Genomic DNA, 22,596 nt, shown 5'->3' on the forward strand with positions numbered 1-22,596 from the left:
CGATTCCCCGGGAACACATGATAGGTAAAAATTGATAGCCTGAATGAATTCAGAATAAAACAATATATAAATAAATACAAATCTATCACAAATGTATCAGGTTAATAATAATAATAATAGTAATAAATATTAGAATGGCTTCTGAAAGACCATTGACTGAAGACTGGGTTAATGGCTGCTTTAAAATTCAGCTTTGGCATCACAGGAACAAATTACATTCAGTAATATATATATACTGTATATATCATACCGTCAACACATTTCAAATAAAAAATAGATATATTGTTCAAAATGAAGGTTTACAAGTCATGCACACATTCTAGTTGTAAAACAGTGTGGAACATGTTTATATTTACATGTGCAGTTTACTATGAAATGTTCTGAGAAAAAGCATTATTTATTTGTTTGATATTTTGTATCTGAAATGAATTTCAGCTATTAAATGTAAAGAAAATACCAGAAATGTGTACATGCAATCGCTCAGTGACAGAGATAAAGGTTTTTTTTTTAGATGTGCAATAGTGTGGATATCATAAAAAGATCTGATTATGGTCACTTCAGTTGAACATACTGTAAGAATAGATTAGGTTCACACATAGATGAACTGTGACTAACAGCTCTTTGTGTGCATGTGTTTATGTCTATTCAGTTAGTTGTTTTTTAGTTGAATTAAATGTAGACGAGTTCATGTACAGTACAGTAGGAAGTCATCTGGAGTTGATCAGTGTAATGAGAATGTCTTTTACACTTAATTCAGCTGACAAGAAAATAGACACTGGCCATGTGATCACAATAATGCCCTCTGTGTGTGTGTGTCTGTGTGTGTGTGTGTGTGTGTGTCTGTGTGTGTGTGTTAGAGGGGGATACGAAGGATGAATATCTGGGGGATGGGATGGGATGGGTTGTTTTTTCCTATTTCTTTCTCACGTGCTCACACTCACACAAGAAATCAGATTAGTGTGAGGATTACAGAGCACCAACCATTTGAAAGAAAACACACGCACAGAAATCGCTTGAGTGACAGATAATGCTGAATAATCTTTAATCAACAGTTCACCAAAGGATACACATCACAGATGATAGAAGTTCTGATAGTCCTTCTTCTCTTTCATTTTCAAAGGCCAGATCGAGAGTAATTAAATGTCAGCACTATGCTGTGTGTGTGTGTGTGAGTGCATGTGTTTGGTATGCTGTGTGTTCATTTGGTGCAAAATGTCGAGTGTCTCCTGCTCTTACACTGACATTCTGATTAAGAGCATCAAATACCTCCATCTATCCACCAACATACAAAAAAAAAATTATTTGTATGATGCATTATACATGCAACCTTACATTCATACGGTCGATTAATGATGTTTCCAGAAATAACTCTTCCTTATGTGTGTGTGTGTGTGTGTGTGTGTGTGTGTGTGTTTATGCGAGGGCTGCCGGGTCTGTGGTTACCTGAGCACTTTCTGCAACTAAAGCAAATTAATGCCCTCATTTACATACCTCTCTGGGAACTGGGGTATTGATGATGCATACAACTTTGTGACTGTGAACCATGTGTGTGTGTGTGTGAGAGAGACAGAGAGAGAGAGAAAGAGAGAGAGAGAGAGAGAAAGACCATCAGATCATGAGATCCATCAAGATCATGAGAGTGAAACAAATTTAATTCTGCATTTATTTCATGTATAATTCAAATTCAGCCCACTAGAAAAAATGGCACCTCAGTTTGCATATATTTAAATTCTGCTGCAATAAAAAGTTAATTAAAATAGTTCATCATAAGTGTCCCTATATTTCTCACTTCCTGAGAAACATTTTTGCATGTAGATTTTTTATTGTTTTTTGTACAATGGACAATCATACAATAGGTTTTTTTACAATTATTAATCACATATTTGCAATACTGCAATATGCAATACAATGTCATCATATTTTAATATATTTATTAGTATACTATATATATATATATATATATATATATATATATATATATATATATATATATATGTGTGTGTGTGTGTGTGTGTGTGTGTGTGTGTATTATAAAATTAATGTTTACTGTTTTTTAATGGAAAAAAACGAAATGAAAAAAAGGGCATTACACAATGTCATAGACACTCCTCTTCATCTTTAAAATATGTCATTCATATTTTATCATTATATAATAATGTCTTTACAATACCATAATTCTGGTATTATGAATATATATTTTATATATACTATATCTTATATATATATTTATATTACAAATGTTACTAATATTACTATATGAATATTATGGTAATTATAATTATATTATTATATTTTGTAATAGTTGGGTAATTAAACGCAATAAAACATAGGGAAAGGTTGTTGGAACTGTATTCAGGATGAAGATGTTTTTCATAAATGTCAGGTCGGTATTCTTTGTAGTAAAAAGTGTGGATTTTTTGTGTGTGAACTATTTAGGATGTTAAAGATGAAGATATAGGGACCCTGCACTGTCACTTTACAAACTGTCAACGTTCACTGGCCTAGTTTCTGGACGTTTACTGGGAAGTTTCTCCGATGTGCAAATGCAATGTCTCCAAATTATTTATTTTCCCTGAACCGGAGATTCATTCCGGGGCACCTGACGTCACTCCGCCGCCGCTCCCTCCTGCCTCGAGCCCGTCCCCTATATTCCGCTGCGCGTGAGTGTGTGCGCGAGCGCTTCTGCATGCACACACAGCATCAGCATCATCAAAGAGAAAGACCTGCGAGCTCTTTACGCGCGCTGGAAACACGCAGTGCTTTTGCTGCTCTTGTGCATTTAATAGTGCAGCCCAGCTCCGGTGATCATCAGAAAGGAGAGGACGGGCTTCTGGATTATAACTCTGGTGCTTCTAGATGAATTCACAGGCGGTACCGAGCCGGTGAAACCAGATTGAAAACCTGGACCCGACAGCGATGTTGATCAGGTAGGCGAGGATTAAAAGCCTCATCCCCTCCCCGGTTATCGAAGAGGAAATGACAAAATAATTTAATTGTTATGTTCAGTCATCCCCTTTTTGCACGTGAATCGATGGGAAATCCTTTATTGTAAATCATAGGCAGGCTAATACAGAAGACTAAATTGCATGCACATTCCCACTTTTTGGCTGCTATTTTGCTAGCATAATAACGTAATGTGTTTTTGAAAAGGAGTATTGCATCATGTTCTTAATATTTCTATTTGTCATATTTATGCTATATATATACATATATTTATATAGGAATTTGCAATTGCTTTATTGTCTTAATTGACTGGGTTTTTGTTGTGGTTTCCCTACTACTGCCTTTTAGATCATTCAGTGATGTTCGGGGAACCCAGTGCTACAGGGCATTATGCTGAGCTTAAAGTATTACTGTTTATGACAGAATGTTCTGCATGGATCATTAACAACATATTCTTAATCGACCAATAAACTGAATGACTCTACATTTGAGCAAAGTTCACATGGAAGGGGATTATGTGTGATTACTTTTGTTATACCTCTTAATGCTCTTTGTGTGTGTGACAGACAGAAGGGGGAGGAAGGGATTTTATGATGTTTGGATATTAAGGTTTGTATATGCAAGAGAAAAAATTTTGTGGAACGGAGAGTTTGGCGGTTGGTCTGAGCGAGGTGGAAGTGTTTGACCCGTAATGCCTAGAGCTGTGAGAAAATGACAGATGGACGAAGTGAGAGAGAGAGAGAAAGAGATTTTCTTAGTTTTGAATAATTTATTTCTTTTCCATACCTGCAGACTAAGGGTTGCTAGGAGCATTTGAAAACCTGCACTATTTGAAAAGCAGGTTGCCTCAGCTTCAGCAGCATATGGTTTATATTAATAATGCAGACATCACAGAGGCACAATTCTTGTGCTTATTGCACAGACGTTCATCTCTGATACCATTTATAGGTGTGGGTCCTAAGTGCCTCTGCTAGTGAAAGTTGTGCTTATGACACTGAGCTGAAAGCTAGCTGTAAAATCTCTTCCTGAAACTGGAGAAGAGTTTAATAGCACTGATGTGCTCAGTACTCAAGGCTTGATCAGCACAAGTGTTCTGCATGTGCATTACTGTCAGAACCATAGGGTTTAAGGGTTCTTTTTGAAAAAGATTTCTAACCTTCTTAAGAAGAGCTTGTACTCAATAGCCATTATTAAGTGGTTGAATGATTAATCGGTGCAAAACTGCCAAAATTTACATTTATGTGTGTTTCAAGCTACTGTTGAGAGAATAGAAATGCAAAAGAGTGAGGAGTTTGTGATGTAGCCTATTCCTGGATTTAAATACTGGTAGATGAAGCACAGTGATATGGAACAGAACTTCTGCATACTTTTTGTACTTGATACATAAAAATGGAAAATAAATGTATAACTTGTTAAAATAAATTTAAACATTATACAAAATTATGTCATTAAACTCTAGATGGCGCATGCCTATAAATTCAAACTCAATCTGAGATAATCACGTCATTATTCACATGAAGCAGCTGGTTGGCTTCTTTTCACATCAGCAGCCAATGAATGAGCTCAACATTCAAGTACTTGGCGAGTGATTTCTGTAGCAGTTGCAGCGCACTTCATAAACCCTCCACCTGCCCCAGCTCCACCTGTATAGATCTGCTATGGGGTAATTTCATGAATGTTATATATGGGTGTTATTTCATATACGTATGATATATGAGCAGCAGCAGTAAGCTAATGTGAGAATATGCAAGTCTCAAGAGAACCAAGTTTTGTTTACAGCAAATAGGAAAACCAGTCTCCTCTTTACATGGAAATCCATTTTTCTTTACAAATCCTTGTTTTCTAATTCGTTACTAGTGTTTTGCTCATACCAATCACAGAGAATCCTCACAGAGAAACAGGTTATATAGCAAAGATGCATGGCAGAGTTGACATGATTTGGTTTTTGACGACTTCAGCTTGTTAATCAAGTCATGGGTTTTTATGGTTATATTTATATTTAGACAGACACCTAACCATCTTGTCCATATGCATCCATTATTGCTACACACTAACTAAAGCAGACAAATGTTAGGCCTGCAGGGAAATGGAATATTAGTTATGATCAATCAAAAGATTTCCTTCACAACTGACAACCAATTTCCTACATGGCTGTGCTAGTTTCAAGTCTAGATCTTTCATCTTTTTCTTCTTACATGATAAAATAATTTCAGCTCAAATCGATACTTCATGTCCATTTATTTATTAATGTACAGAGATGATCATTATTGCAAAGTAAACCTCAGAATATAGGGTTAATTTTGCAGTAATGACCGGCTTACTGTACATTATCCCTTACTTTACTTATTGAGCATTAATCTGTTTTGACGGTTAGTTTAACTTCTTTAACATTATTTTTGAGCATTACTACATCTGTTGGGAAGTCTTCCATTTGAGAAATGTTTTAAGTCATGCTTACCTCTGTAAAATTTAAAGATGCACATGTAATTGTTTTGACCCCAGTGATAATTTCATTGCAAAGATAATGACTGCATTTAAACAGGTTCCCCGAACAATGCTATGGAATGATATTCCGGACATTATTCAAGAGGAATTGCAAATTGTATTTGCATTTGCGTTTTCAATTTGTGGACGCATAAAATGTGACATAATCCAAACACAAATGCAAGTCGCGCATTATCATTTGCATTTTCGTTTAAGCGAATGCACAGTGTCTGCCAAATTTAAAATGGAAATGCAAAGTCCGTTTGCAATTGTATTTCCCATATCTTACGAGCTATGAGCCTGTCATATTTAATTAGTAATATTAATTACCACATTTGGTTTTTCACTCTCTCTGCACTGCGCATGTAAACTTCCAAAACTCAAATGGAATCGCAATTCCTTTTGCATTTGAATTTCCTACATTTACACGGAAACCTGTCAATCAAGTATCAGGGGTGGGGCCATTTTATTGGGCGTGTTTGCATTGGGAAGTGACGTCACTCACAGTCGACGGTAATAAACAATTATTAATAGATGACTTTGTAGAATGTTTTGAAAAATGGAATTGGTGAAATTGTGGAGGACATTTTGACACTCATGCAGCAAGTTGAAGACAGTTCATACGGTACAGATTTCCTTTTACTCAGAAGCCATTTGGTTTTGGACAGGTTATATGTGTTTGTGGCCTTGACGAACACCATCATCAGTAATTATGTCTTCCACAATTTCACCAATTATTTCCATTTTTCAAAACATTATACAAAATCGTCTATTAATAATTGTTTATTACCGTCGACTTTGAGTGACATCACTTCCCAATGCAAACACGCCCAATAAAATGTCACCCACCCCTGTCACTTGATTGATAGGTTCAGTGTAGATGTCGGAAATTCAAATGCAAAAGGAATTGCGATCCCATTTGAGTTTTGGCAGTTTACATGTGCAGTGCAGAGAGAGTGAAAAACCAAATGTGGTAATTAAAATTGTTATTTAAATATGACAGGCTCATAGCTCGTAAGATATGGGAAACACAATTGCAAACGGACACTGTGCGTTCGCTTAAACGAAAATTCAAATGGTAATGTGCGATTTTCATTTGCATTTGGATTATGTCACATTTTATGGGTCCACATATTGAAAACGCAATTGCAAATACAATTTGTAATTCCTTTTGAATAATGTCCGGAATATCATTCCATACAATTCTGTCCATCTTCCATTGTTTAGATAAACCTGCCCCAGATTTCTAAAATTGGCTAAGCCATTGCTGCTATGTTGGGCTTGTTGGGAAGTAAACGGAGCAATGTTTTAAAAGTGCCACAGAGCCTAAAATCTTATAGCTGTCTCTGCAAATGAAGCTGAGATAAGAGAAAGTACACGAACAGTGAAATATTTACACTCTTTACCTTTAAAAACTCAGTAAAGCATGTGTGGTTCTGTGAGCTTGTACACAGGTCTTGCAGGATGCAAGCATATTCAAGCTTAATTTAATAGGATGGGTTCTATAAGCTAAACATCAAAGAGTGATGATCAAGGAGACTTCGTGGTGATGGACAGTTCATGAACTAGAGGTTCAGATCCTTTTATTAAAGGATTTTTGCCTCTGAGGAGAAGGGGGCAAACAGGAAGCTAGTGTTATCCACATACAGTAAGCACCATGGCTTATAATGTGGTAGTCGATACACGTTATTCTGAAGTTGTTTTAATAAAACTGTGCAGTTTCATGAATCAGTTTGATTTTATCGATGCTTAGATCATCAGAAATGTTCCCTGAAGTCTCTGTAGAGCATTTTAACGTAACATAAGTAAATGTGTATGTAGGTAATGAAATATCACTGCTGTATTTTGGATTAAGCTAGATCATTAAATATAGTAATGACTGTAATGTCATGTTATCTAGTTGAGTCTGTTCAGTTGCACGCTATACCTTTGATTGCCACATAAAGGAACACACTGTTACAGCACTAGCCAACTATTCATAAATGGTTAATAAACAATCTTATTGCTAGTTTTACTGACAGCTACAGTATATGAAGAAATAAAGTACCTATGTAATATGCCTTGCATGCCATGTTCCAATTTTGAACAGCAGGGAAAAGTATTGGTGTATGATTAAAAAAAAAAAGAAGATGAATGATCCTGAGTCGCAAGTGATCCGGCACTTTAAAAAGGCTTGTTGTAGGGATTATGGTTTGTTTTAGCTTGGTGCTACAAATTCCATTTGCAGGATATAAAATACAAGCTGTTTGTCTTAAGTGTTTTTATTTAAGCACCTATTCTCAAAATATGTATTTAGGGGTTCCATTAAAATAATAATAATAATAATAAAAATATATATATATATGGTTCAAGTATGGCTTTATTGGATTGTTCATTATTCATATTAAATTGATAAAAAATACTGGGAATGTGGCCTGTGAAAACTAAAAGAGAAAGAGATTTCTGAAATTGTTACTGAAAAGTAAAAAAAAAAATATTCAAAAAAAGAAAGATTTTCTGTTTTTTTTATTATTAATTTATTTATTATGCTGCTGATGCACTCCCCAATAAAATCACCCCACTAAAGCCGAGTTCAGACTGCAGGATTTTAGCCCAGTTTTTGGCTCGCCGACAGGTTTTGAGAAATCGCAGACAAATGCCCGAAATCACAGGCAAATCTGAGCTTGTTCACGCGAGTGACAATCACGCAGTGTGAATGAGCAAAGACGCGATCTGAGAGAATCGCCAATGAGTCGCCGATGCCCGTGAGATATTTGCCATGCTAATGATTCAATGCCGGTGATTCAAAATCATGCTGTCTGAAAAGTGTTCTGACTGAAAACTAAACTACATCGGCGATGACCGACAGCCAATGAGAGAGCAAGATACAGAGCAGCGGGAGTTCGGGGAGGAGTTATAGACCACAATATCAGCAAGCATGGCTTCATTTCAGAAAAAGGCTTTCTTCTTGGTCTATTTGGACCCATGAAATAGAAGATACATTAGTATAAATTTAGCAGGAGCACCCGTGTCTGTTTGACATTTCATCTGAGCTATCCCAGTCTCACGTGAAAACTCCGGTCTTGCACGTGTGATATCGCGTTGTTTCCTTGTCACATCTCACGTGTGCTTGGTTGTGAAGCGTAGTTTGCGTGACAGACAGAGTTGTCTGCGATTCTTCCTATTGTAAAGTCATGCAGTGTGAAACCTTCTGTCGCCGATCCATCGTGCAGTGTGAACACAGCAGTGACTGAATGCTGGCTAAGATAGTCATGCAGTGTGAAAAGAAGATTGACCCAACTTCTTTGAAAATCATGCAGTCTGAACTCGCCTTTACTCTCAAATAATTAATTCTTTCTAAATATACAGTAGCTACTGTATGTATGTAATCTGGTAAAAATTCCTGTATTTTTTGTATCTCTTTACAGTATATTGCAGAAAAACTAAATATCACAATGTCCCCATTACATATAGTTACTTATTTTAGACATACACTGGGTCTGTAAGTGAACTTTGGGCTCTGCGGTGTTTCGGTTGTTCAAAACATCCGGATTGGTCGTTCTTTTTGTTTATTTGTTTCGTTGAACAAATCTAAATAAATTTCCTTTTTTTTGGAAGACTGAAACATCTAGAAGGTCTTTAAATGATGCATTGAATTGCAACCGTGAAAGTTTGAAGAAGTCACTTGGAACACGCAGAAGACCCATGTGATCCATGTCATGCAGGCTGTTCCATATGTAGAAGCTTCAGGTCACTTTTGGCCAGAATGAGAGAGATGTGTGTACCTGTTAACTGTCACAGCTGCTCCACGTCAAAGTAGCTCTAATTGGAGTTCTGCGTTGTCAAAGCAATGAGTGCCTGCCAGCGAGACTGTCCCACATCTACATGTCATGTTGTCCTCATCTGTCTCTTGCCCTGACAGCTGCATTAGTTGTACAGAGACTTAATGAGGGGTTTTGTAGAGTTTGTGTTTGTAATACACTAACAAGTTCTTGTGTTGAGTTACAGTGGCCATATGGCCAAAGAACTGTCTTTATTTGCCGTTATATGTTTGATTGCCCATGTGATGGCAGGCATAATATTAGAGATGAGAAGCTGTTTCAAAACTAGAAAACATGGTCTTGAACTCAGGTCTTAGTACCTGGTGGTGATTTCTCTTTCTAGTTAGTGATTTATATCTTATTGAGCGAGCGTTTATTTGCAATTTTGGACAAACACTGGGAAACACACAGTATTTTTCCTCCCCAATACTGCAAACAGCTTATGTAACCACCGTTAATGCCAGATTTGATAACAGATTTACTTGAAAGATCCGCAGGGGTCTTTGACCTTTTTCAGGCCAGGGAACCCCTGGTGGATAAGAGACAGAGCAGGGACCCCTGTTACATTTGAAGCCTGTCCTATAATAACATGCATATAGTATCAAATGTTTGGATTTATTTACTTTTCTATGATGCTTGCTTACATTGTAATGCCGTTAAAATGATTAATGATGTACAGACAGAGTCGATTATATGGTGCATTTTAATTTTGGTTAATGCATTTTAATGTGGGAGGGATAATGAAACATTTTAATGAAACAAAAATGACTGCAGTACTGTGAAGAACCCCATGTTGAAGACAGATTAATAGTACAACAGTCGTATTTATGGCATTGCAGGTCCATAGTTAATAAGATGCATCATAAAATGCTGCTCAAGCACAAATTGATTAAATAGATAAAAACTGATGTTGTTCTGCAAAATAAGAGTGCATTGTTCAGTCAGAGTTTGAGAAGGAGTTTAGTGGCTCGTCTATTGAGTTTTTATTGTAGCCATTTTAATGCCTACAGAATTGTAGATCTTTTTTTCACTTGAAATACAGGGCATGTGGTTTAAAATAAAAGTTGTGTAGAGATTAAGGGAATAGTTCTCCCAAATTCTCACATCATTCCAAATCCATATGGCTTTCTTTATTTTGTGGAGAGCAGAAGGTAGTTTTTTTAAATGGGCCTACTGTATATCCTGGTCAGTTCTTTCCATTTAATGAAAGTTCTCTAAAATAACAAAAAGCACCATAAAAGCATCAGTGAATGTTTTGTCAGGATTGAAGTCAATGACATCAAACAGCATTGCTTCTCACCTATCTTGTGACCGATCAAAACACAACTTTGTCCCATTACCCTAATTTTGCCCAACACCTTAACTTGCATTCTTCGATCAGCTTATTGAAATATGTATGTGTGATATGTATCAGGAACGCATGCAAGTGTTGTATATAACATAAATATATTTTATACTCCATGGGCTCTATTTTAACAATCTAAGTGCATGGTCTAAAGGTGCACTCAGTGACCGTCCGAATCCAATTTTGCTAGTTTAGCGATGGGAAAGCGGTCGGCATGTCTGGTGCATGGTCTAAATTGGTTGCCCTATTCACTTAATGAGTAATGGGTATTTTTTGTGCTTAACATAAATAGCAATAAACCAAGCAGAGTCTCATCTCCCATCCTATTTAAAAACCACTTGCGCATGCTCCATGATGGGTTCGCTATGGCGGAATATAATTTTTAAACATTTTTGTGGGCTGCTGCCTGTCCCTGTGTGTGTAATAAACAAAGTGTAGAAATAGTAATAGACACATATTACTAACGTGCTCTTTAAATAACAAAGAAAAAATATGGCGCCAGACTTTAGACCAGATTTGATTAGTCTATGGTGCAGTATATTTTCAGTTCCTGAAAATAGCAGCGCGCCAACAATGCGCCTGAAGACACCTATTTTTTAGACCAGCACACCCATGGGCGCACAAATGCATTTGCTATTTAAACAAAGCGGTCAGGACAGGAAAATGAGAACGGCATTGGGCTGAAACTAGCAAAAACACTTGCGCCGCATTGAGAACTCACATGCTAAATAGCATACTATGTGTGGAATGCACGAATGCTTATGTTTCATTGTCACTGACCTTTAAAAAAAAAAAAAAGTGTTGTAAACGGTTTTCTTGCATTGCCGGGCCATTGGTTTGCATGTAAACCAGTAAAATGATTTTTGGTAGTTATAAGCATATTGGTGTGCATGTAAAGTTGCAGATTGATAGGAAAGCCTGCACAATATGAGACATCAAAGGTGCAATATTTGAGAATGAAGAGCAATATTTTTTATCTGTTTGTTAGAGTTAATGTATGGCTTCAGAAGACCTGGAAAATATTGCATGAATCATATGGGCCACTTTTATGGTGCTCTTTTTTTGTCATTTTTGAGATTCAACACTGGTGGTCTGGTACCCATTCACTTTAATTGAATGTAAAATAACAGGCAGGATATTCTATGAAATAGGCTATGTGTTTGGAATGACTGAAATAAATGAATGAAATAAATACAAAAAAAGGTGTTATTTTTATGTAAACTCTCTTTTTAACATGTACTCCAAATAGGCTAAAAGCTCACCACAGACACTCTGTGTTGTATGACATGCTGTTAGCCCTCTCATCAAGACTAAATATCACCTAACTGCAGTCTAATTGTGTCTGTGTATGTTAACGTGATTGGTGCCTTAGTAATAAATATCAATTATTTGACTCCTTGCATCTTTGAATAAGTAAAAAAGATGACGATTTGTTTAGTCAGCTGCTATGTCTCACTGTTCCACAAATACACACTTGCTGTCTGCTTTCTTTCATAGTCTCTTGTCTCTTGCTCTCTCTTGCTCTGTCTCTCTTATATGCACACAGACGTAGCCACAAAACTTAGCTATCGACTTCTGGCACAAATGGAGTTGAAGCAGGAAATATCAGGTTATCATAATGATCTCTGTTCTTTCCAGATTAGGCAGGGTAGCGTATGGCTCTAACACAGGGGAGAGGAAAATAATCCACACACACACAAACAAACAAACACAAAATCCACATTGAAAATCTACAATCCAGATTCTAATTTAAATCTGGATTGTAGATCACAAAAAATATCCGCGTTTTTCTGGAGGGACTGTCATATATGCAGTAGCAATACATTTTTCTGTGCTACATGCATTTTTTAAAAATTGGTATTCTTTTAATTTGTAATATTTAATGTAAAAAAAATTATTTTTTTACTGAAATTCTTATGAAATATAAATGAGAAAAATACATACAGTAACAGCAGCATTTTCACCATTGGTCTTAGCTGTAACGTATCTTTGGTGGATATACTCTGCTGATGCCTTGCATAAATCTACATATTTTCCTGATAATAATGTGTATTAGGGATTGTGTAAAGCTGATGTGGAGTGTTTTCCAAATGAGGCAGATGGTGTGTGTGTGTGTGTGTGTGTGCAGGTTTAGGGGTTTGAATGGCTTCAGTTTTACACAGGTCAGAGGTCAGACTGACCCATTTCCTCCACAGCAGAATACTAGCGTGTGGAAACACATCATTTTGGGGTTTGTACGTGTCACCGTTCCCCGTTTCCTACATCATCATGATTCCCTGCAGGAAGTGACACGTGTGGTCTTTTCTCTCTCAGTGCTGTAAAAGTGAAGGAAGCCTCAGAGAGCAGTGGAGGAATTAAATATAGATGGGACACAGGGGAGGCAGCACGGATGAGGGGGTCTGCAACCACTCTCTCTCTTAATGATGTGATGCGATGTGACAAGCATGGTGCTCATGGGGGCAGAGTTACCATAGCGATTCCCAACACTCCCCCCATCTGTGGCAGTCTCCCATGCACAGCATCCATATTTTATTTAACTTTTACTTAGTGCAGTTCAACTGCCCACCCAACTCTTTCTACCTCTCTCTCTTGTTCTCGTCGTTATATTTTCAGAAGCAAGATGCATTATACATTTATGGGCTGAATGTTATAATTATTGAGTTTACTGTAAAGTTTTCCAGCCTGCTAGAGAGAGAGGCCTTTAGGAGCTGTCTCAAATTATCATATATTACATGCTGTTTTTATACTTAAAGTTTTACAGAGTTATAATCTGAACTCTGTATAACTTTAAAATGATTTTTCTTCCCACGTTTGCTATAACCAGGACAGTTGTTATTGGTTTTTGTTCATCCTACTGTCAGCTTTCCCCTTATAAAACTTTTTCGCTAACTCAGCTGACAGTTGTAAAGTGTGTGTAATGGCAGATTGTTGTAATGTTTGTCACACAGCCGTGCTGCAGAACGAACACGATGAAGACAAAAACTAAATGCATATCAAGAGAACAGCTACAACACAATTGATGCAGACAAGAACCCACCACAACTTAAGTACATGTGCAAACAAGGATAATTAATGGCACACACCTGAACTAAAGGACGAAATCAAACTGATAACTATGATAACCAACACAACAGGGAAAATGTGCAAACTGAATAGTCCAAAGTGAGATTGTGACATTTTATCGCAACACTTAATACTAATAGAATAAGCGACAACATTCTGAAGTAAATTAAATGATTAGATGAAAATTCTGTATTTATGCCACTCTAAACACTTACCGCACCTTTAAAAGTGTTGGGTTCCTAACGACTTTTTAATGTTTCAGTAAGATATTATAATTGTTTTGAAATTAGTCACCAAGTCTGCATTAATACTGTGAAATTCTACTGCAATATATCATTTTATATGGTAATATATTTAAAAATGTAACCTATTCCTGATGTTTGTGTAATGGTTTGTCTTATATGGGCAATAATGTAACTGTTGCGCATGTATTTTATTTGTGTGAATATAATATTTGCATGATGTTCATAGTATTAACTCAATAGTACTGTGAGTGTTAGGCTGGAGAGCGTTGCCGAGTTATTTACATTTTTACATTTATGCATTTAACAGACGCTTTTATCCAAAGCCACTTACAGTGCATTAAGGCTATAATGTTTTTTACCAGTATTTGTGTTCCCTGGGAATCGAACCCACAACCTTTTGTGCTGCTAACGCAATGCTCTACCACCATTTGTGTTCGCAGAAGCGGCTGTACAAGGCTGATTTTGAGATGATGTATTTATGCTCAAAGCAGAGAAGAAAACATTTTAGAGTAACTTTATAAGTAGTATGCAAGAAGTCTGTTGTGTGGATGAAAAATGATGCAGTCGATAGGAGTGGAGCTCGCTAAATCCGGGGGAGAACTCATAAAACAGGCCTTTTTAAAGGTGGAGTTCCCATTTGGGGAGGTCACTAATTTATCTTTAAATATCTGTGATGAAAGTGACATCATATGCTGCTATTGCCTTGATTGACTTTTGTTTTTAATAGCTATTAGCTAATAATAATTTGAAGATAGAGTACTTATAACTGCTAGCGAAACTAATTGACTAATTGATTAATTCTCTAACAAAGTCTTCCTCCCGGGACATTGATTTAAGACTATGAGCCAGATTGTGGACAAATCTGTCCGATTGGAAGCATGTAGAATAATAAAAAATAAAGGTGTAAAAGCACTCTGAAACATAAAACAACACTGACATTGATGTCAGTCACAGTTACAGCAAGAGTTTCAGTAAGTTGACTTTGAATATACATTATCACAAATCATATGGGCTTCTTTTATGCTGCTTTATTTATGTTTGTTTATTTGTTTCTTTTTTTTACTTATGTTTTGGAGCTCAACAGTCCTCTATTCAGTTTGGAACAACATTTGTTTTTGGGTGAACTATTCCTTTAATGCAAGCTCGACTACTCTCTGTCTGTGAAGGCTCTATGTTAAGTGACCACTCAGTGATTTGTGATCTGGTCCTCAGAGAAAGTCTTACACAAAGAGTACTAATTGATTGATGTAATCAATTCATGTCGTGCTGCGGCCTACACACGTGACTGACAGATATGTTTACTTGTTCACATGTTTACTTTAGGTTATGAGTGCACTTACAGCTTGGTGATCCACAGATAAGCCAATGAGAGGATGGCCAGAGGTCACATGATCTACAGAAGCGCCTACCAGCTGATTCTTCTGAGCGTGCTCCAGCTGGCACATGCGGAAAGTGAGTACACAGATGTCAAACAAGCATAAAACATAGGCAGAATCCTCTAAAACTCAAAATAATTGCTGGCTCTTTCATGATAAAGCGCAAAAGATAAAGGCACACTTCAATGCAGCTTACAGTGTAGCGTGCTATTAAAAATAAGGTTTCAGAGCATGCTAAGCAATTTCAATCGCTCTAAAGCAGTTGGAGGGATTATAATGCTGTCCTCCATTTGTTTCCTTCACCACACCAAATGTTCGGATCAGTGTTTACAAGACAACTCTGACTACGTAAAGAAATGACGTCAACATTTAATACATGGATTTTGATGCACGATAAAGCATTAAAGAAGATAATCAGATGGGCATTACGTTATTCTCTAGTAGAAGAGGAAAGAAGTACAGTTTTACAGTTTTAGTTGTTAAGAATTTAAATGTAGAATTTTTATTTGTAAAAACTATTTCAGTTAATAATACTTTATTAAATAGATTTTTTTAATGAAATTATTTTATAATAATTATTATAATAATTTTATTGTTCTCTATTTAGTCTTTTTAATTGTACTTTATAAAAATGTAAGAGTAATTGCACCCAAGGGCTTTCTAGTGTAAGCATTATCTGTGTCTATGAAAGCATGTAAAGTGAATTGATCGCACATCATCGGGGGTGATGACATGAAATTTCACCCACGCATTCACTTCATTGTTCTGTCTGAACCTGAGCTGGGCCTTTGGATAGTTACACATGCCATTAGTTTGGAGCTGATGGGCAGATTAATGTGCATCATCCTTAGATCGAGTGGATTAGCAACCGCTGCAGACTGCATCAATCACACCACTTACAGTATCTGCAGTTAAAATGCACTTTTAATGCACACCTGAAATCAGAGCCTGATTTTCAAAAACGTTTTATGATTTTAAAGACAGGTTTCTGTCATTTTTAACAAGGGAATGTGGTGAAAATGTTGTACATATTTTAAGACATGCCTTTCTTTTAAATGTGTGTTCACACATGCTTTGTTATTGCGTTCCGCTTAAACAGACAACAAATCTCTGTCTTCCTCTGCAGCTCCTCCTCAGTTCACTCGGACGCCCGTTGATCAGATAGGTGTTCAGGGGGGCGTGGCCTCCTTCGTATGTCAAGCCACAGGAGATCCGCAGCCTAGAATCACATGGAGCAGAAAAGGCAAAAAAGTCACCAACCAGAGATTCGAGGTAAACACATCTCAATTGTACAAAAATAAACCGTACAGACAGCTTGCTTACACATCAGCTGCACGGTTGTAACACTACTAAAGTGAGATTCCCACAGTACATTTCCTGTAACTTCACACATTTGCTCTGGCTCAAAGGATGCCATACACATGGTCTATAAAGACACACAGGCTATTCAGGGAGTTCCTAACACATTTCTCTGTGTGTGTGTGTGTGTGTGTGTAGGTGATAGAGTTTGAGGATGGTTCAGGGTCTGTGTTGCGAGTGCAGCCGCTGCGGACCCCCCGTGATGAGGCTGTGTATGAATGTGTGGCATCTAATGAAGCAGGAGAGATCAGCGCCTCCACACGGCTCAGTGTTCTCCGCGGTAGGTACACAATTCTGCACTGAGAGTATTCATAGGAAATACCAATTAGATAAAGTTTTTTATGCAGTGACCAATAAGCAAAATAATGGTGCATATGCAAATATAGGCCCACGCTGAATCTCTAAATCTATAAGGGCTTTAATCATTTTCTGTGTTGTTTTGGGGATAATTTTGTGGATATTATGTTTTGTTTTTTTTTTTCACACTTTAAGGTCCAATTCTGCTGCTAGCAACTATGACTTTTGCATCAATAAACTGCTAATTTGCTGCTTATTAATAGTTAGTAAGGTAGTTGTTAGGTTTAGGTATTAGGTAGAATTAGGGATGTAGAATATGGCCAGGCAGAACATGTGCTTTATAAGTTCTAATAAACAGCCAATCTGTTAATAACAGGCATGCTAATAAATAACTTGTTAATAGGTCCTTATACTAAATTGTTACTTTTTTTATGTCAAAGACCCCAAAATATGATTATTTAATCCTAAAATATTATATATATATATATATATATATATATATATATATATATATATATATATATATATATATATATATATATATATATATATATATATATAATTTAAATATATTTATGTTTATATATATATATATATATATATATATATATATGTTTATATATATATATATATATATATATATATATATATATAATTATATATATATTTTTTTTTATTTCTTACTTTTTTTTAAACTGTCTATAGAATAAGATAACTGATGTATTTCATAATTTCTGACTTTAGAAAACAAAATGAAACAGTAATAATATTACATGGTTAATAAAATGTGTTAATAGTTAAATTAATATATTACATTAATATATTAATATATTAAACTGAAATAATACCTTGGATAAAGCTTAAAATATCATCTTTAATACATATTCTGTGTGTGTGTGTGTGTGTGTCTATATATGTGTGTGTGTGTGTGTGTGTGTGTGTGTGTGTGAAATTAAAAATAGTCTTAGATGTATTGTTATTTTTTTATTCTTTTAAATAGTACCTGTTGGTGCTACAAGAATAGATCCTTAATGAATAAAGACTGAAAAAATGTGTGCTGTTTTGCATAAGATATGTATAAGATCACCTTCATCTTGTAGAGATCTAATATACCTGAAGGCAGAGGTGTGAGTGTAATGTGTGTTTGTTTATTTCAGAGGACCAGCTTCCCGCTGGTTTCCCGTCTATAGATATGGGTCCTCAGCTGAAGGTGGTGGAGCGTTCTCGCACTGCTACCATGCTGTGTGCAGCCAGTGGAGCACCTGACCCTGAGATCACCTGGTTTAAAGATTTCCTCCCCATAGACACATACACTCACGGGCGGATCAAACAGCTGCGCTCAGGTGTGTGTGCTCATTTACACACTCTCTGTGCTCTTATTCTCCTCAGTTTTTTTAAAGGTGCACTTAGTAAATTTAGCTCTTTAAAAAAAGATTTTAAACAATGTACACTCACATGAGATGAAGAGTCATATCAGTAGCTTATAAAAAATGTTTAGTTCTACATGTTGAGATCACATGACCAGCTGAGTTATGTTTACACTTGAAACAAGCTACTAATATTAATGATATTAATAACAATAATATGATAATGTGTTTACTTCATATACATAATTCATTAGGGATGCACCAGTATTGAAATGTATACCTTTATGGTAGTAATTATGTTCATGTTGTGCGCAATATTGAACTTTACTATTTTGTTTGTATTTACAATTGATAACATTATAATATACATTGTGTAAATTGATTTTATTTTCATTTTCAGATTTGTTAGAGACTGAACAGTGTTATTAAATTAACTGCTTTTAAAGATTTCCTTGAAGTAAAAAATTAGCATTCATAAGTATCTAACTATATATAATTAACTGATACTGGATTAAATAAACGAAAAACAATAATAATCTAATATTATAGATTAATTCATGTGGTATTGATATACTGTACACTATTGCTTGAAAAGTTTGGGGTCAGTAAGATTTTAATTAATTTAATATTATTTATTCTTTTAAAGAAATTCATACTTTTTTCAGCAAGGATGCATTAAATTGATCAAAAGTGACTATAAAGACATTTATATATTATTTTTATTATTATTTTAAATAAAGGCTATTTATTTTAACTTTCTTTTCATCAAAGAATCCTGTAAACATTTCTACAAAAATATTAAGCAACACTATTATTTTTGTCTTCAGAATATTATAATGTTTTCTGAAGGGTCATGTGACACTGAAGACTGAAGTAATGATGCTCAAAATTCAGCTTTGATCACAGGAATAAAATACATTTTAAAATGCATTCAAATAGAAAACAGTTATTTTAATATGTAATAATATTTCTCATTATTACTGTGTTGAGCAAAAACAGTTTTGGTAAGCATGAGACATTTTCAAAAACATTAAAAAGCCACCCCAAATTTTGAACATGTGTATATAGTTTATACTGTGCATTGCTATATGAGCAGACCCTGGAGCACAAAACCAGTCAAACATACATTGTATGGGTCAAAATTATAGATTTTTCTTTTATGCCAAAAATCATTAGGATATTAAGTAAAGATCATGTTCCATGAATATATTTTGTTAATCTCCTATTGTAATATATCAAAACTTAATTTTTGAAAAGTAATATGCATTGCTAAGAACCTAATTTGGACAACTTTAAAGGTGATTTTCTCATTATTTTAATTTTTCAAATATTGTCATATCCTAACAACAGATGATCCTACATCAATGGAAAGCTTGTTTATTCAGCTTTCAGATCCTGTATAAATCTCAGTTTCAAAAGTTGACCATTATGACTGGTTTCGTGGTTCAGTGTCACACATCCTTTAGAAAACATAACAATAAAAGTACAAAGTAAGCAAAACAAGGAAAAGGTGATAATACAATATACATACACAAGACAAATCATAGCAGTGGGAAAAATCAATTGTCCGTGCAAGCAGTCACTGTCACACCAATCATACTGCAAACCTCTTAAAGTTCATCTTTAAAGAAATCCCATAGCCTTTCTCACACACACACACACAGTCTCAAACACACTGTTTTTGCTGTACGAGTACCTTAAGTGATAAATGTGCTGTCTCTTTTTCTGTGTTTTAATCTACAGAGTCATTTGGTAAGTGTGTTATTCTGAGGCACAACACACACTCACACTTTCAAGCTCCAAACAAACAAACAAACATATCGTTCTTGGTAAAGCGCATGATGTATCTATATATTGTATTTCCCCTAACAGTACAGTCACCCTCTCTCCACACACATAGTCAGCACATAGTGTGTTCTGTTCACACACAGCAGTCTTACCTGAGCGCTGTCCCTCTAACATGTGAGGCTTCCACTCTCACTTACGTTTTCTCACTCCCTCCTTCACTAGCTCACTCTTTAACTTCTCCAAACGCTCACTGCCCTCGGCATTGGATTTCCTGCATCACTACCCCCTCACTCTTTCAGATCTCTCTCTCTTTCTCTTTCTTTCTTTCACTTTGTTGCCTAGATAGGTTTGAATGTCCCAATGCTGAATGTTACAGTGGCTTTACACCCAAAACCGTGGCCTTTTTTGGCTTTCTTCTCTTTCTGGGCTTGAGTCTGCCTGTCTTAAGTCTCTGTGTTCTTTGCAATTTTTCAAAGGTATTTTCTCTGTTGCACTGGTTTTATGAACTAATAATCTAAACTAAATAATCGCTATGTCAATGACGGCTTGGTTGTAAATTTTCCGTCATGTTTTGTCAGTTGTATTTTCTCTCGCATTTAACACTTGGTATTTTACATGTGACACTGATATCACAGCATCTTTAGTGGGAAGAGCTTTGATGTAGCAGATTCTTGGCTTTTTATTCCAGCCTTCAGTCTTGTAATCTGGTTATTTAATTTAATAAACAGTCTATCATGAATTATTCAACTGCACTGCATTTGCAATCGGTTGTTTTTCTCTGAAACCATTAATTAGATTTCACAGGGCTACTTTTTTCTTTATTTCTAATTCTAATCCTTATTTGCCCTTTTTATGGAAGTTTTTTTTTCTGCCACTGAATAAAAAAGGTCATTTTGACTTTTTTTTAAAGTTTTTTTTCTCGCAATAGAGAGTTTGTGTCTCAGAATTCAGACAAAATAAATAAATAAATAAAGTAAAAAAAATTGTGAAAAAAATAAAATAAGGTCAGAACTGTGATTTTTAGAGTTTAGATTATGCAGAAAGTTGCATTTACCTTTTTAATTTTTTATTCAGTGGCGGAAACAGGCTTCTATATTTTTTATTGTGGGAATGATTAAAAGGATTTCTGAAACAGGGATATGCAATAAACCAGATCAGAGCATTTTTTTATTACGTTTATATATATATATATATATATATATATATATATATTTATATATATACATACATATATATATACAATTATATTTGAAAACATCTCATAAAAACTCAACATACACTTTGCACTTAAGACATGAAGAGTCTCCCTCCTCCCTCTTTCTCTTTCTTGCACTCTTTCTTTTTGCTGTTTTTTACCCCTCTATCTTTCTGCTCCCTCTCTCTGTCACTCTGTCTGTTTGTCATTCTCCCTCGCTGCACTAACTCGTCTTCTCTTTAATCTCCCATCTGCTTTCATTCTCACACATCCAGGGGGTACACCTATCCGAGGTAAGAGACTAAAGCAGCCCACCACATCTATCTACACCTTACCACTCTCTTTCTCTCTGCCTCTTCCCTTTCCTCTTTCTCTCTCTCTCTTTCTCTCTCTGTTTGACTAACCATGTCATTCTCAGAGACTGTGTTTATCATGATTAATGTTCTGTTGCCATGTAAAACTACCTCCCCTTTCCAATGATCTTATCTGAATGTGATATTTTCATGGTATCAATTGACATTAATTATGTGAGTGGATAGAAATCATTTGAAATATCTACTTAAAATGAAAGAGGAGAGAGATTAACTTTTTTATTTCAGGGGCAGATTTGTAAAGAACCCTGTGACACATGTCTAGTGCAGTTTTCTTTCTTGTGGGTGATGCATTACTCTTTGAAACAGGAAGCGTGAGCAGGACATATCGAAATGCTCATCCCTGAAACATTCAAGAGGATATTATTGGATACAAATTTGAGAGTCCTCTTTAGTTTTTGGTCTGTTGTCCTTGAAAGCTATAAATTTTACATGTGTATATTACATAATAAAGCTTATAGCTGGGGACAAAAAGCGAAGAAAATCTACTTTTTTTTTGTCCCCCTCCAGTCCAGAATAGTTGCATCATTGCTTAAAAGGAAAAATATGATATATACAGTATGCTGTAATTTGACTTTTAACTGATGTTTTTGAGCTAAATAATGGGAGCAGAGAAGAGACGAACTAAGTTATCCTGTATTATCTTGTATTGTGAAATATAGACCATTAGGTTTGCAATTTCAGTGACATGCTTGAAATTCTTTGCTCAAATTAAAACATTTGATCAGCTTTTGCTGTTTTTCTCATGCTCTTCCGATCCCTTTGCGGATCTGTTCACTTCTTTCTCCCTCTTATTAAACATCATTTCATTTTCCAGCTAACAATTTCTTTGTGGATGACAAATCAGGCTATTTTTTATTTTTATGTAATAGTATTTAAATAACATTGTTAAAAGAGGCTGACTGCTTTTCTTTTTCTCTTACGCAAAGACACTTGTTAGACTTTCATTTTTGAGATATTAAG

General features: G+C 35.5%; 1 protein-coding gene across 3 annotated transcripts in view; it reads left to right on the forward strand.

Moving 5' to 3' along the window:
* LOC127964099 (receptor-type tyrosine-protein phosphatase S) overlaps nt 1-22,596 on the forward strand; it is a 50,688-nt gene that overhangs the window by 3,074 nt on the left and 25,018 nt on the right. The window contains exons 3-7 of one of the 3 annotated variants that reach the window (XM_052564293.1): nt 15,204-15,332; nt 16,383-16,528; nt 16,754-16,895; nt 18,070-18,255; nt 21,538-21,555. In XM_052564293.1, coding sequence (XP_052420253.1) covers nt 15,254-15,332; nt 16,383-16,528; nt 16,754-16,895; nt 18,070-18,255; nt 21,538-21,555 — 571 coding nt within the window. In that variant the 5' untranslated portion in view covers nt 15,204-15,253. Of the gene's footprint in view, nt 1-2,656; nt 2,928-15,203; nt 15,333-16,382; nt 16,529-16,753; nt 16,896-18,069; nt 18,256-21,537; nt 21,556-22,596 lie in introns of those variants that run through there. The other 2 variants (XM_052564345.1, XM_052564412.1) reach the window with 2 other exon arrangements.

The sequence above is a fragment of the Carassius gibelio genome, chromosome A1 (assembly GCF_023724105.1).
Source record: "Carassius gibelio isolate Cgi1373 ecotype wild population from Czech Republic chromosome A1, carGib1.2-hapl.c, whole genome shotgun sequence".
In the NCBI taxonomy this organism is placed as follows: Eukaryota; Metazoa; Chordata; class Actinopteri; order Cypriniformes; family Cyprinidae; genus Carassius; species Carassius gibelio.